Genomic DNA, 13396 nt, shown 5'->3' on the forward strand with positions numbered 1-13396 from the left:
AACTGTTCTCTACTAAACCAGGGGGAAAAAGTGCATGCATTCCTTATTGCCCTTAGTTCTAGCAAACTGATGTGGTATTTGGTTTCATCATGGGTCCACTGTCACTGTACTACTCTGTGGCGTAGTTGTGCCCTCCAACCCAGGAGTGAGGCATCTGCCGTGATTGTTGCTGATGGTGGTTTGTGTTGGAAGGGGACGCCTACGCATACATTTTCATGTAGGGTCCACCATGTGAGGGAGGATTTTGTCTTGTTTGGCAAGGTAAAGTTGTTTAAGGGATGAATACATGGCCGGTAGGTTGTGCATAGCCAAGCCTGTAATGGTCTCTCATGTAACTGAGCATGGGGTACCACGAACGTGGCTGCTGCCATGTGCCCCAGTATTTGTAGGCATAGGCATGCCATTATGAACAGGCTGGTCTGCACTTTTGCTATCAGATCCTTGATAGTGACCCACATGTGGTGTGGTAAAGAGGCTCTGACCTTTGTGCAATCTAAGTGCGCCCCTATAAATTCCAGGGTTTGAGTCAGAATCAAAGTACACTTTGGCGTGTTTATCTAGAGTCGAGGGTGTCAAAGAGGTTTCTGATCACTGAGACAGCCTGTTGTGTGTCCTGTTGCGTAGGGCCTGTTACTAGGCAGTCATCCAGGTATGGAAATATCGTGATGCGCCTTTTGTGCAAGTTCGGGGCTACTACTGCCAGTAGCTTTGAAAATACTCCTGGGGCTGTCGAGAGTCCAAATAGTAGTACTCTGTACTGGAAATATCTGTCTTTTATTGTATATCAGAGGAATCTCCTTTTTGATGGGTGTATTGGTATATGAAAATAAGCATCCTTGAGGTTGAGGGTAGACAACCATGCTCCTCTTTCCAAGGCAGGTATAATGGTGGCAAGAGTCAATATCTTGAGGCATTGGTATCTGACAAAAAGGTTGAGATTGCAGAGGTCCAAAATGGATCTCCATCTACCCAACTTCTTGGTTGTGAGGAAATACCAAGTAAAAACCGTTGCCTCTGTATAGCTGTGGTTGCTTTTTTATGGAGCCCAGCCTTAGGAGATGTTCCACCTCCTGTATGAGCAGATTCTCGTGGGAGGAGACCCTGATGAAAAGGGATGGGCAAGGAAGGTGAGACAACTAGAAATGGGATGCAGTAGCTGGTTCTCACAATTTCCAGCACCCATTTGTCAGTGGTGATGGCACACCAGGCTGGATAAAACTCAGCTAGTCTGTTTCCAAATATTGTGGATGGTTCGGCTTGCTGCCTTGGTCAATAGGAGAGGCTCTCCATGATATTTCTTGACCTGGCCTCAGATTAGAGTTTCTCTACAGCCTGCTCAACCATAGCAACATGGACCTTTGCTTATATACTGACTAAGACCTTAGTTTCCTTGAAGCATGATCAAACACCTCACGGGATAATGCCAATACACTGGCTCGGAGAGTCACCTTTGCCTCCAGGAACCTTCCAACTAAAGGGGGGGGGGCGGAAAGCTGCTTACCACAGCCATCTGTCTGACATTTGGGATGTGGGGAGGGGAGTTACTGGCCTTCTCAGACAACCAATTTTAAAGGTTTTAAGAAAAACCTAAAAGCCAATGAAGAAACATAGATATTTAGTTAACATTCTTTTTTGAAATCCTGTGAAAAGCTGCTATAAAGGAAGACCTGAAATCAGCCATCTGTCCAGATCTGTAGGCAGACACATTTGGGAAATTCTTCCTGAGAGCCAGTCCTCAACTTAATTTCAGAGCCAAAGATAGTCTGTCTTCAGTTGCTATGGAGACCAGAAAGTTGCCACTATGGAGCCTAACACTGAGCAAGGTTACCAATTGTCACACTCATGTATCAGGGAACTCAGTTTGTATTCCCACAGCTCAAACTAAATGTCAGACATTTGGCTGAGCTGCAGCAAGGATCTTCAATTCTACCAGAAGCCACCAGCAACAGCTGTGGAGTCTGGATTCAGACAAGTCTGTCTGCCTTTTAGCTGCTGCTCCTGCAGGGTTCAAATGGAAAAGGAGCAGCAGCAAGACAGGTAGAGAGAGGTAGCAGCAGAAGATAAGGGTGGCTTAATACTAATTCTCAGCTCACCTTGCCCCTGAACCTGACCCCCGAGTCCCTGAATCCCAGCCACATCCCAAACTCCCAGAGAGACCCCAGGCTCTCTGCCAAAGCCTAAGACAATAGGAAAACCTCAAAGAGAATTCAGTGCTGCCCCCACTCCTCTTACCAGACGGCATCCACCCAGCAACATTCGCACTCTCAAACATAACAGTACACTATCTTCAGAGCATGATAAGCCCAGATTGTATCCATCTACCCAGACACTCAGTGCTTACGAACCTACCCAGTAATCGAACAGCACCTAACTCCTCCAGATACCAAAATAATAACCAGCTTCCAACTATCCCTAGACACTCATCAGGACCCACCAAGCCAAGCATCTCACACATCACCCATCTATTTGGTTTAGCAAATCCCAGTCACACATAAGCACTCCTCCGTACTATCACTGAATCCCTAGATACCCTCCTAATCTCTTGCAGTATCACAGTTGTCAAGTTTTGTGCAGTTCTATGTCCTATCCTAGGCGCTACTCAGGGAAGGATGTCTGGACCATACACAAAAGTTTATGGTCATATACAATTTTTTGCACATAGGGTAAATTAGCTCATTAAACAATTGATATAAAATATCACATGCAGTCTCACAAACAGGGCAACTATGAAGAGAATGGAAAATGGTCATGGTTCATTGGTATGTGTGGGAGGAGCAACATGCACACTATTTTCTACGGTCAAACCTCACACCTCTCTAGTCAGTTTACTCTCTCCTCACTATTTTTCTCTGCCCTCTCCCTGTCCTCTACTGAGATGCCTTCAGTTCACAAAGAAAGAATATTTTTTATATAATTATGTATAAAATTGACAGCCTTTCAAATAAATGGTATAACCACAAGGGACAGGAGACCAGGGAATGGGGGAAAAGAAGAAAAATGTGGGGGACAGGAGAAGAAGAAAACCACTCTAGGTTGGCCACCCCTTCCCATGGCTCCCATTGCCCAGGAATGGCAAACTGCAGCCAATGGGAACTGCATTATATTTGAATCTGCATATTTATCTGAGTACATATACACTCAAGAAATGGATGAGTAATAACTGTGGCAGCCCAAGAACAGGGGGCTGCAGAAGCCTGGTGAAAGACACTTACATGGGGAGTTGGGTATGGGGGTTTATGTTCCCAGAGTAGGCTTCCAAAGTCTGTAGCCCAGCCAATTAGGACATTTGAAGCCCATCTGGAGTCAGCCTGGAGGGTAGACTGATTAGAGCACCTCCTACCAGTTAAGGATGATGAGCACACAATAAAAATCTTCCCGCAGGCCAGGCAAGGCAAGGGGAAGGAGAAAAGGGACAGACCAGAGGAGAGAAGGAGAAGCAGAAGCAGTGCAGCGCAGCACAGAACACAGACCCAAAGAAGCCAGCTACAAAGCCTGTTCCAAGGTGTCAGGGAGGAGGTACCCAGGAAGGATTGGGGAAGTGGCCCAGGGAGGGGCCGCTGTTCAGTAAGGCAAGCCTCATAGCTTACTTGGGGCTACTGGGCTGGAACCCGGAGAAAGTGGGTGGGACCAGGTTCCTCCCAACCCTCCTCCTGGCTGGTGGGCTACCAGTAAGGAACAGGGGAGGCCCTGTAGACTAATGGAAGGACTGACCTCCAAAATCCTGGACTGGCTAATGATGAAAAGGGCTCTAGTAGGGCAGTACCCTTGCCTTCTCGGCAGTGATAGGGGCACCGCGAGCCTCTGGGGTGCACGAAAAGACCCTCCAGGAAGTGCAGGACCCAGGAGGCTTAGCCCAAACTTGCCACATAAGAAAAGTATTGGTTATCAGCTTCTTGTAACTTGAATACTCTAATTCACTTCCCCCCCCCCCTTTCCTTTCCACCCCCGTCCTCGATTTATTCTTGGATCTGGACATTTAAAATTCCATTCATCTGAAGAAATGGATTGTACTCACGAAAGCTCATGTTACCATCTACATGTTTTGTTAGTCTTTAAGGTGCTGCTAGACAATTTGTTGTTTTTTAAGTTTTTGCAGGTACAGACTAACTCAGCTACCCCTCTGAAACCAATACTGTGTAATACCTCTAGCATGTTCTAGCATCTACACTAGTTCAAAAGCCTTTTAAGCAGAAAGAGCTGAAGAAGCTCAAGATCAAAGGCAGTTCCAAAAGCAGTTAAAATAGGGTAGTCCATCATGGGAGAGGTACAAACATTTAATGACATGAAAATGAAAGATGAAAAAGGTGACATGACAAGCCAGTGAAAGTTAGACAACTTAAACAGAATTAAGGTGACAGAAGACAGCAACAGATCAAGGTAGAAGTGGTGTGTATCTGCCTATAGATTGTTTCAGGTTAAGTAAATGTTTCAAGTATAGTGAAAAGAAATCTTTCTATTTTTGTTTGGAAATTAAATTAAGTGTCATTTGAGTATTTCAAACAAATACTATACAACACTGTCAGTTTATGAACTGAATTATTTTAGGTGAGTGTTTCATATCCATAATTTTTATGTTAATAAAGTAATTAGGACATTCATTTTGAATGTTAATATAAATATTACATTTTTATCAAGGTTCTCATATGTGCCAAAGAGATTCTATTTCACACAGTAGAAATAGTGTTGTTCAGATAAAAACAACTAAATATGATCTTCCGTAACTGGTGTTCTTTGAGTGGTGTTGCTAACTGCCCATTCAACATAGGAGCATGTGCTCACCGCATCCACTGGTACCAGAAGATTTTCCCTCAGTAGTATCTGTAGGAGACCGGCTCCAGTGCCCTCTGGAATGGTGGAAATATGCCATGTTATATAGGGTACTTCCAGGCCCCTTCTCACCTCAGTTCCTTCTTGCCAGAAACTCCAACAGTGGGGAGGGAGGGTGGTCTGTTGAATGGACACGAGCAATACTTCTGAAAGAACACCAGTTACGGAAGCAAGTAACTGTCTTTTCTCCTTCAAGTGTGTGCTCATGTCCATTCAAAATAGGTGACTCCAAGCAGTATCTTCGGAGGTGGGTACGAGTTCAAGGACATGCTGACAGCAACACTGTTCTGACAAACCCAGTATCCTCCCTGGCCTGCTGAGTGATGGTATAGTAGGATGTAAACATATACAGCAAAGACCACATTTGCTGCCTTGCAGGGTCTTGGAATATGGGCCAGGAAGGCTACTGAACAGGCCTGCGCCCTGGCGAAGTGCCCCCTGCCAAATCATAGCACATTTGGATGCTGGAGGTTATCCATTTAGAGATCATCTGAGAACACCGAGGGACCTGTCATCATATAGGCGTATGCAACAAATAGCTGGGACAACTTACCGAATGTCTTCATCCATTCCAGGTAAATGGCAAACACTCTCATGACAGCCAAGGCACGGAGACACCTTTCCTCACTGGTCTTATGCAGTTTAGGGTAAAAGAATGGTAGGAAAATGTCCTGATCCAACTGCAAAGCAGAGACTACTTTGAGAAGGTAAAATGGGTGAAGCAGTATCTTGTCCTTAAAGAAGAGAGTATAAGGTGGCTCCGCTGTTAAGGTGCAGAATTCAGAGATCCTCCTGAAAGATCTTATCGCTATCAAAAAGGCTACCTGCAATGAGAGGTGTGAGAGGGAGCAGGAAGCCATGAGTTCAAAGGGTGGCCATGTCAGTCTGGAGAAATGAAATACTTGCTTTTTTCTCTCTTGAAAAATCAGAGCGAGAGGGGAAGGCATTTGCCTCAAGGTCTTTGCCAGCTTAGTGACCCTGTTGTGTACAGGCAGGCCTACCTTGGGCTGAGGCTACCTGACCCAACACGCCAAAGAGGGTGTCAGTAGACTCCTCCAGCTCTTCAGCCCGGAGGTTTAAGTTGGAAGCCATCCACTTCAAAAAGACCAGTGAGCCTCGTATCATCCTGAGGGACCACCAGCGGAGGTGCCACAATATACTCATTAAGGGACAAGGAGGAGGATGCCTGCTCCTACAAGCTTTCCTGAGGTATGGAGGGGAGGGGGGACTGCTTGACTGACTCCTCCTCCAAAGATGGGGTGGAAGGCTAGGAATTCTGGTTCTGGGGAGTGTCTGGAGAGGAAGGCAGAGAGAGCCTCAAATGTTGAGCATGGCCTCTGGGGGTACACAGGGAACCCCCACAGGTTCCCAGGGCACCTTTGTGTAGCCCATAGATGAGAGCAATGAAATTGACACCAATGTCTGGGCTGGAGGAAGGGAGGAGGACTTGAACATGCAGCTCATGGACTTGTCACTGCCCAGTGACCATGATGGTAAGGCAGTACTCCCTTCCACTCAGTACCGGCTGCTCCTGGATGAAGCTGATCTCAGCGACCATAGGGAGCATCTGGAGCAGTGACCTGAACCATAGAGAACATTGGATGACAGGTGCTGAGATTTGGAGTGGAATCTGGAAGAGCCTCTGTGTTCTGCCAACACAAGCCTCGAGGATCAAGGTACTGGCAAATGGCAGTGGTGCAGAGAGCAGTACTGGGTCAGGGATCGACCTGTATCTCAAACCTCAGCTGGACTGTGAAGAAAAGCAGTCCCAGGTGTACTGTGAATGCCAGGGGGCATGCACCGCTATAGGTCTATACCTGGCTGCTGGTGAGCTCGGTCTTGAGATACCTACCCCTCTCACATCACCTGTGAGCTACGGGTAGTCTGTCTGTCCATATGGAAGAGCAAACTTCGGTGCAATGTAAGGATGTTAAGTACCGAGTAATTGACTAATCAAATAGTCAATGCATTTTTGCATCATCTCAAGGTCAGCTGGGGAGTCCATAGCTGATCCTGGGCTTCAAGTGGCGCTGCCACTTTGAAATACCGAAAGGAGCCTGATGCTGGGCTCCCTGCAGCATTTCAAAGCGGCAGCGCTGCATGGAGCTCAGGGTCAGCTGATCCTGGGCCTTGTGCAGTGGCTGCCACTTTGAACTACCTCCTCCTTCTCCCCCCTTGCTGTCCCCTTCTGATAGAGGCAGCAGGGGAAGAGGGGAAGTGACTAGTAGATTATCCTGTCGACTGTCTGACAAGTATTTGCTTATCGGATAGCGGACTGCTCGACTAGTCCTTCCCATCCCTAATGTAATGGCCCTCCGGAGTGGGAACGCTATCTGGGGACTGCTGAGGGCCAAACGAAGGCTTTTTTTCTGTGGCCCCATCACCACCAGCATCGGTGGCACCAGCATCTACATGATGTTGTGAGCCTCCTAGAAAGCCTCTAGGGTTGACGGCACACAAATGTGGGCACTGCTGTCGAGAGTGGATGGTGGGAGCAAAGTGGACTACCTTGCTCAGTCTGGGAGGAGGGGCCTTGGTGGATGTGTGATCAGTGTCCTAGTCCCCTCCCTGCTCGGACTTGTCTTTATGTGGGCCCTGAGACTTATGTTTGCTCACCTTCTTAGGCCTCTTGGCCAGGATCAGAGATAATGACAGGTGCCAATGGCCTGAAAATGCTGGAGGTGCATTACGCATTGAGGCACTGGTGTTCAGTGCTGAGTCCGAATGCTGAGCTTACAGGGCAAGGGCCAATTCCAAAAGAAAAGCTTTTCAGTGGCTCTTGGTCTGCAGCTAGAGTTACAAAGCCAGCAGTTGTCACTAAAATGGGCTCTCCTAAGAACCACAAGCTTTCTTCATGTGGTTTGCTGATGGGAATAGGTCTGTGTTCAAAGCCAGGGAACTGGAGCCATGTCTCTAAGGGGTCTATCACTGCTAATTATTAACAGTTACTGCTCAAGAGGAAACTATTTACAGAGGAAAACAACTATTAACGCTAACAGAGGAAGGGTTGCAGCACTGCAGTTCTAAGCCCCATTGCTGGTGGCCGAAAGGAACTGAGTGAGGGAAAGGGCCCAGCACTGTCCTATAAAGCATGGCATATGCATACTACTCAAGGGGCGCTGGAGCTGGTCCCCTATGATACTCCTGAGGGAAAATCTTCCAGCACTGGTGCATGTGGTGAGGACACACACCTAGACTGAATGGACGTGAACAAGCACTTGAAGAAGAGAAAGTGAGAGATTAGAAATCTAACTTTAATTGTCCAAATAAGATTGAGACACATTTTAGATACTATATAGGGATGTTAAAATACATTTAATCAAGTAAACGTGTAACTGCTGAATGTCAGTGGTTACACAATTACATGTGGGAGGATAGGTGGCTCCCATCTGCCACACTCTACCTTCTTGCTGTGCTGCTACCTCCGATACAGTGGCAGCAGTGTGGGGAAGTGGGGTGAAAGGAAGCTGGCTTTTAAGCCAGCTCACCGTGCATACCAGGAACCTGCATGAAACTGTGAAGGTTAACCAATAAGCCCAGGTTTTCACATCCTTGGTATAGAGGCGTTAACATTTGAAATAGTAAACTCCATTTTTTATAGGAGAAACAAATCCAGGGGAGTTGTTAAAATTAAGAACCAATACCTGAGGTATGTGTTTCTTTCACTGCATGCGGTTCCCTTTAATGTTGAAGACACGATAATCAATCAGTGCTATATTTTTGTTGTCTCTCTTTATTTGGAAAATCCATGCGATGACAGAGACTATCCTCAATACATTCTCAAAGTCCTCTATATTCTTTCCCCCCCAAACATTCATCCCCACCACCACCATTTGTACTAGTGATGCTGAGGCCTCACTCCATCTCTTGGTTACTTACGACAAATGGTCCTCAGAGACACCACATTCTCTGCCTCTACTGCACTCCCACAAACAGAGTGCCACACAGGAATCCAGAGTAGAAAAAAATTATAACCAGAACTAAAGCTTGCAGCATGGAACAAAGATGTCTGAGAGCAGTAGAGAATCTTGTAAAACATATGGTGATTGGGGAGGTTCCAGACGATCGAAAAAAGCAAAATGCAGCACCCATCTTTAAAAAAAGAGGAGGGGAATCCAGGGAACTACAGATAGGTCAGCTTTACCTCAGTCCCTGGAAAAATATGGAACAGATCTTTAAGGAATCCATTTTGAAACACTTGGAGAAGAGGAAGGTAATAAAAAACAATCAACATGGATTCACCCAGGGCAAGTCATGCTTGGCCAACCTAATGATGCCTTTTATGATGAGATAACTGGCTCTGTGGATATGGGGAAAGAGAGGGACATGATATACCTGGACTTTAGCAAATATTTAGACCTAGTCTTCCATAGTATTCTCGCCATCAAGTTAAAGTATTGCTTAGATGAATGGACTATAAACTGGCTAGAAAGCTGACTAGATAGTTGGGCTCAACCGGTAGTGATTAATGGCTCGATGTCTAGTTTGCAGCTGGTATCAAGTGGTGTGCCCCAGGAGTCAGTCCTAGGGCCAGTTTTATTCAACATCTTTTATTAATGACCTGGATGAGGGGATGGATTGCACCCTCAACAAGTTTGCAGTTGACACTAAGATGAGGGGAGAGGTAGATACACTGGAGGGCATGGATAGGGTACAGAGCAGAGTTTCCTCTACACTGTGTGGCAGTACAGCTTCACAGGTGATTAATTAGACTTGCCCCCTGCACCAAGACCTGAGCCTATGACTGGGAGGGGCTGATTAATCACCTGTGAAGCTGTACTGCCACACAATATAGAGGGAACATTGGTCCGGAGTGATTCAGACAAATTGGAGGACTAGGCCAAAACAAATCATGAGGTACCACAAGGACAAGTAAAGAATCCCACATTAAGGACAGAAGAATCCCAAGCACTGTTACAGGGTGGGGACTGACTGGTTAAGCATCAGTTCTACAAAAAAGGACCTGGGAATTACAGTGGACAAGATGCTGTATATGAGTCAACAATATGCCCTTGTAGCCAAGAAGGCTAACAGTACACATTGGGCTGCTTCAGTAAGAGCATTGCCAGCAGATGAAAGGAAGTGATTATTCCCCTTTATTCGCAAATTGGGAGGCCATATTTGCGTAGTGTGTCCAATTTTGTGCCCCCCCCCCCCACTACAGAAAGGAAGTGGAGAAATTGGACAGAATCCAGTAAAGGGCCACAAAAATGATTAGAGGTTGGGCACATAATTTACGAGAAGAGCCTGTGGGAATTGGGCTTATTTACTGTGCAGAAAAGAAGGGGGCGAGGGGGAGAGATTTGATAAGAGTCTTCAAATACCTGAAGAGGGATTCCATAGAGGATGATGTCAGTGGTGACATATGATAGAACTAGAAGCAATGGTCTGAAGTTGCAATGTGGTAGGTCTAGGTTGGATTTTAGGAAAAACTACTTCACTAAGAGGGTGGTGAAGCACTGGAATGGGTTTCAAAGTGAAGTGGTGGAATCTCCATCCTTAGAGATTAAGGCCAGGCTTGACAAAGCCCTGGCTTGAATGATTTAGTTGAGGTAAATCCTGCTTTGAGCAAGGGATTGGAGTAGATGACCACATGAGGTCTCTCCCAACCCTAATCTTTTATTATTCTATGTCAGGAAGATAGCTTTTGTGATTCATTACATCAACGTGGAAAAGCAAACAAGGTTGGAGAAAAAAATCAAGAGCCAGTGAAAAACTGTGACATACAGAAACACAGAACCTAAGTCAAAAGATAGTGGAGGAACTAGAAGTAGATCAAATCAAGTTAACAAAAGAAATTGCAGAAGTAGAACCATACTAGTTAAAATTGGCCTGCAAATGGCAACTACCCCAGGCTCTAGAGAAGGGCCAGGAAAAAGACCCAAGAGACAGGTAGCTAGAATCTCTCTTGGGCTGGGAGTCGCCTGACTGGAGATGGAGGGCAATCAAGGACTACAACCTGCCTAAAATTGTAGCTAGAAAGAGAGCACAACAGCATCAAGCAGTGGAAGCAAACTGCAGGAACTTAGGCCAGCTAGCCTGTAAAGAAGGCAGCTACAAGCTGAGCCAAGGCGTGCTGAATATTTAGTTGTTTCTGATGTGGAGAAGAAAAGGAGTGGCTCAGGAAGGCAGCCCCAAAGTACTCCAGGGTGTTTGGCCTCTCATAGGGCCTCAGTTATGGGTTGGTAGAAATGGAGGTTCAGGCCACCCTAACAATTACCCTTTTTGGAGAGGGGGCATAAACTTGCTTCTTCTACATCTTAGAAGAAAGGAGAAGGTAGAGACACTGTCTCAAGTCAAGGGTATACCCAATCATAGAGTTCTGGAGGCAGACTGAAAGTCCTTAATCTTGAGGGGTTGTTGGACTCTATGGCTATGTCTACACTCGCATCTTCTTGCGCGAGTAATATGCAAATGAGGCTAAGCATTGAATATCACCGAGCCTCTTTTACATAACTAATGAGCCGCCATTTTTTTCAGAAGAGGCTCTTGCGCAAGAAGGAGCATCTACACTGCCCTTTCTTGCGCAAGAAAAACCTTCTTGCACAATGCCGTTCTTCCTCTCAAGTAATAGGTGTAACAGCATTGCGCAAGAGGGTTTTTCTTGCGCAAGAAGGGGCCATGTAGACAGCTCCGTCTTGCGCAAGAACCTCTTCCGCAAAATGGCGGCTCATTAGTTATGCAAATGAGGCTCTGCGATATTCAACACTTAGCCTCATTTGCATATTACGCGAGTGTAGACATAGCCTATATGTTCTGTTGGACTTTGTAGTCTGAAAAGGGAAGATAGTGATGTGGTCAGAAGGCCAAGCTGCTACCTAACAGAAGATGAACCACTGCAGCTTTGGTGTGATGGCTGGTAAGGGATGCCAACAACTGAGACCCAATGATCTAACCACTAGGTAGCATCATCAGTAAAGACCAGCCTTCAGCACAGGCACCTGTTGTCAGGCAGCAAGACTTTCTGTATAAACAGTGCGCCTTTATACCTATCAAAGCCAGATCTGCACACCTATGTGCTTTCCAATTTTAGTTAAAAGAACCAGAAACATGGTTTTTTTTCCCCCCTTCACTTCATTCTTTTATTACCTATTTGAAAAAAAATCTTTTGCAACATTGCACACTGTCAAAATGTTTCTTCTCCAATCTCCCTCTTGCCAAAACATATTACCTGATAAATCCTGGGATTTTCCAGATACTCTAGCACGTTTAGCTCGATGACCAAAGTTCTCAGTAGCTGAAGTGGAGGCACCCTTTAATCATATAAATAAAAATTAGTTAAGACATTATGGAACTTGTAAAAGTGTTAAGAGTTAGCCATCTATTCCTGAAAACAAAATATATTTTATAAAAAAAAAATTACCTCCATACTGCTCTTTGTAGGGCAAGCTGTTCTTTTAGGAAGAAGAGTTTTTCTGCGAAGTTGGTATGGACTATTTTGTGCACCAGGACCTGATTCTTCTGCAACCATGTCTGCAGGTACATCATCATCTATCAAAAGGTCAAAAGGAAATTCAGTAATTTGAATTATACAGCTTCCAAAAACTCACAGAAAAAGCGTGCAGGAAATTTTAATTAGTATTTTTCTGGTAAAAAAGAAACATCTGCTAGCATCAACTATTCATTTTCCTAAGCACATGCAACCAGAAAGATGCCACAATAATCCACTCGCTAGAAGTGCATGCACAACTTCATTTTCATGTATGACCTGTATATTTTTATTTTCAATTATTTTCTACATATTAACCCATTTTTTCATTTTAATTATACAACATTTATGCTACAAATTCTATGATGTGTCCTTTATTTTAGGGCTTACTTTATTTATTTTATCAATAAATTATTCACTATGCTAATGGAGAGTCAACTTTTCTGATTCAGTGCTTTTTACTTCTGTTTACCACTACCTTTCAGCTGAAAGATACCCAAGTTTTCAATTAATCATAAGCGACCAAGAAGGCATCTACTCTGTCGTCATATCTACCACAAAATTTAAAGCCGGGTTTCCTATGCAGTTCAGTGATAATGCATTTCAATGTGCTAGCTCTTTCTTACAGAAGGGGGAAACTAGCATAGCATTATCTAAAGAAGAAAAAAGTTGCTTTGGTTTTTGTTTATTTGGCTAAAGACAAAAGATGATAATATTAAGTGTGCTCCCTCCAAACGTTCAATAAAATGAAGAATAATGGTATGATAAGATTTCATTTGTAGGGCTTTTGTTTTATTACTGTTTTATTCTCTGCTAGTAGTACCTCATGAAAATGCTCTGACAGGAATACACTTAATGCAGTGAAAAAGGAATAATCTGTTGTTTTAATACTTTAGTAATTAAACCATTAATTCACCATGTTGTACCACAAACACTAAACAAAACTACAAAAACAAATACATGTGGAAGTCAAACTTGAGGCTTCTTTATTAATAAAGAAACATATAGTTCTTACACAGAAATCCTCAGAAAACTTTTTTTCCTTAACTGCACTCAGCATACCTGGTGTCTCATTCTAAACCATGTTCAACTTGAAATACAGAGTAAAAGAGAGAGATGGAGGCTGTGCAGAGAAATCTA

At 44.6% G+C, this 13396-nt stretch overlaps 1 protein-coding gene across 5 annotated transcripts in view; it reads right to left on the bottom strand.

Annotated features, from left to right (window-relative positions):
- Positions 1 to 13396, bottom strand: part of FBXO11 (F-box protein 11) — a 171227-nt gene that overhangs the window by 69886 nt on the left and 87945 nt on the right. For all 5 annotated transcript variants that reach the window (XM_075925095.1, XM_075925094.1, XM_075925096.1 and 2 more), the window contains exons 2-3: positions 12191 to 12318; positions 11999 to 12080 (exon numbers count right to left, since the gene is read on the bottom strand). In XM_075925095.1, the coding sequence (XP_075781210.1) occupies positions 11999 to 12080; positions 12191 to 12318 (210 nt within the window). The remainder of the gene's footprint in view (positions 1 to 11998; positions 12081 to 12190; positions 12319 to 13396) is intronic.

This window comes from Pelodiscus sinensis, chromosome 3 (genome assembly GCF_049634645.1).
Source record: "Pelodiscus sinensis isolate JC-2024 chromosome 3, ASM4963464v1, whole genome shotgun sequence".
In the NCBI taxonomy this organism is placed as follows: Eukaryota; Metazoa; Chordata; order Testudines; family Trionychidae; genus Pelodiscus; species Pelodiscus sinensis.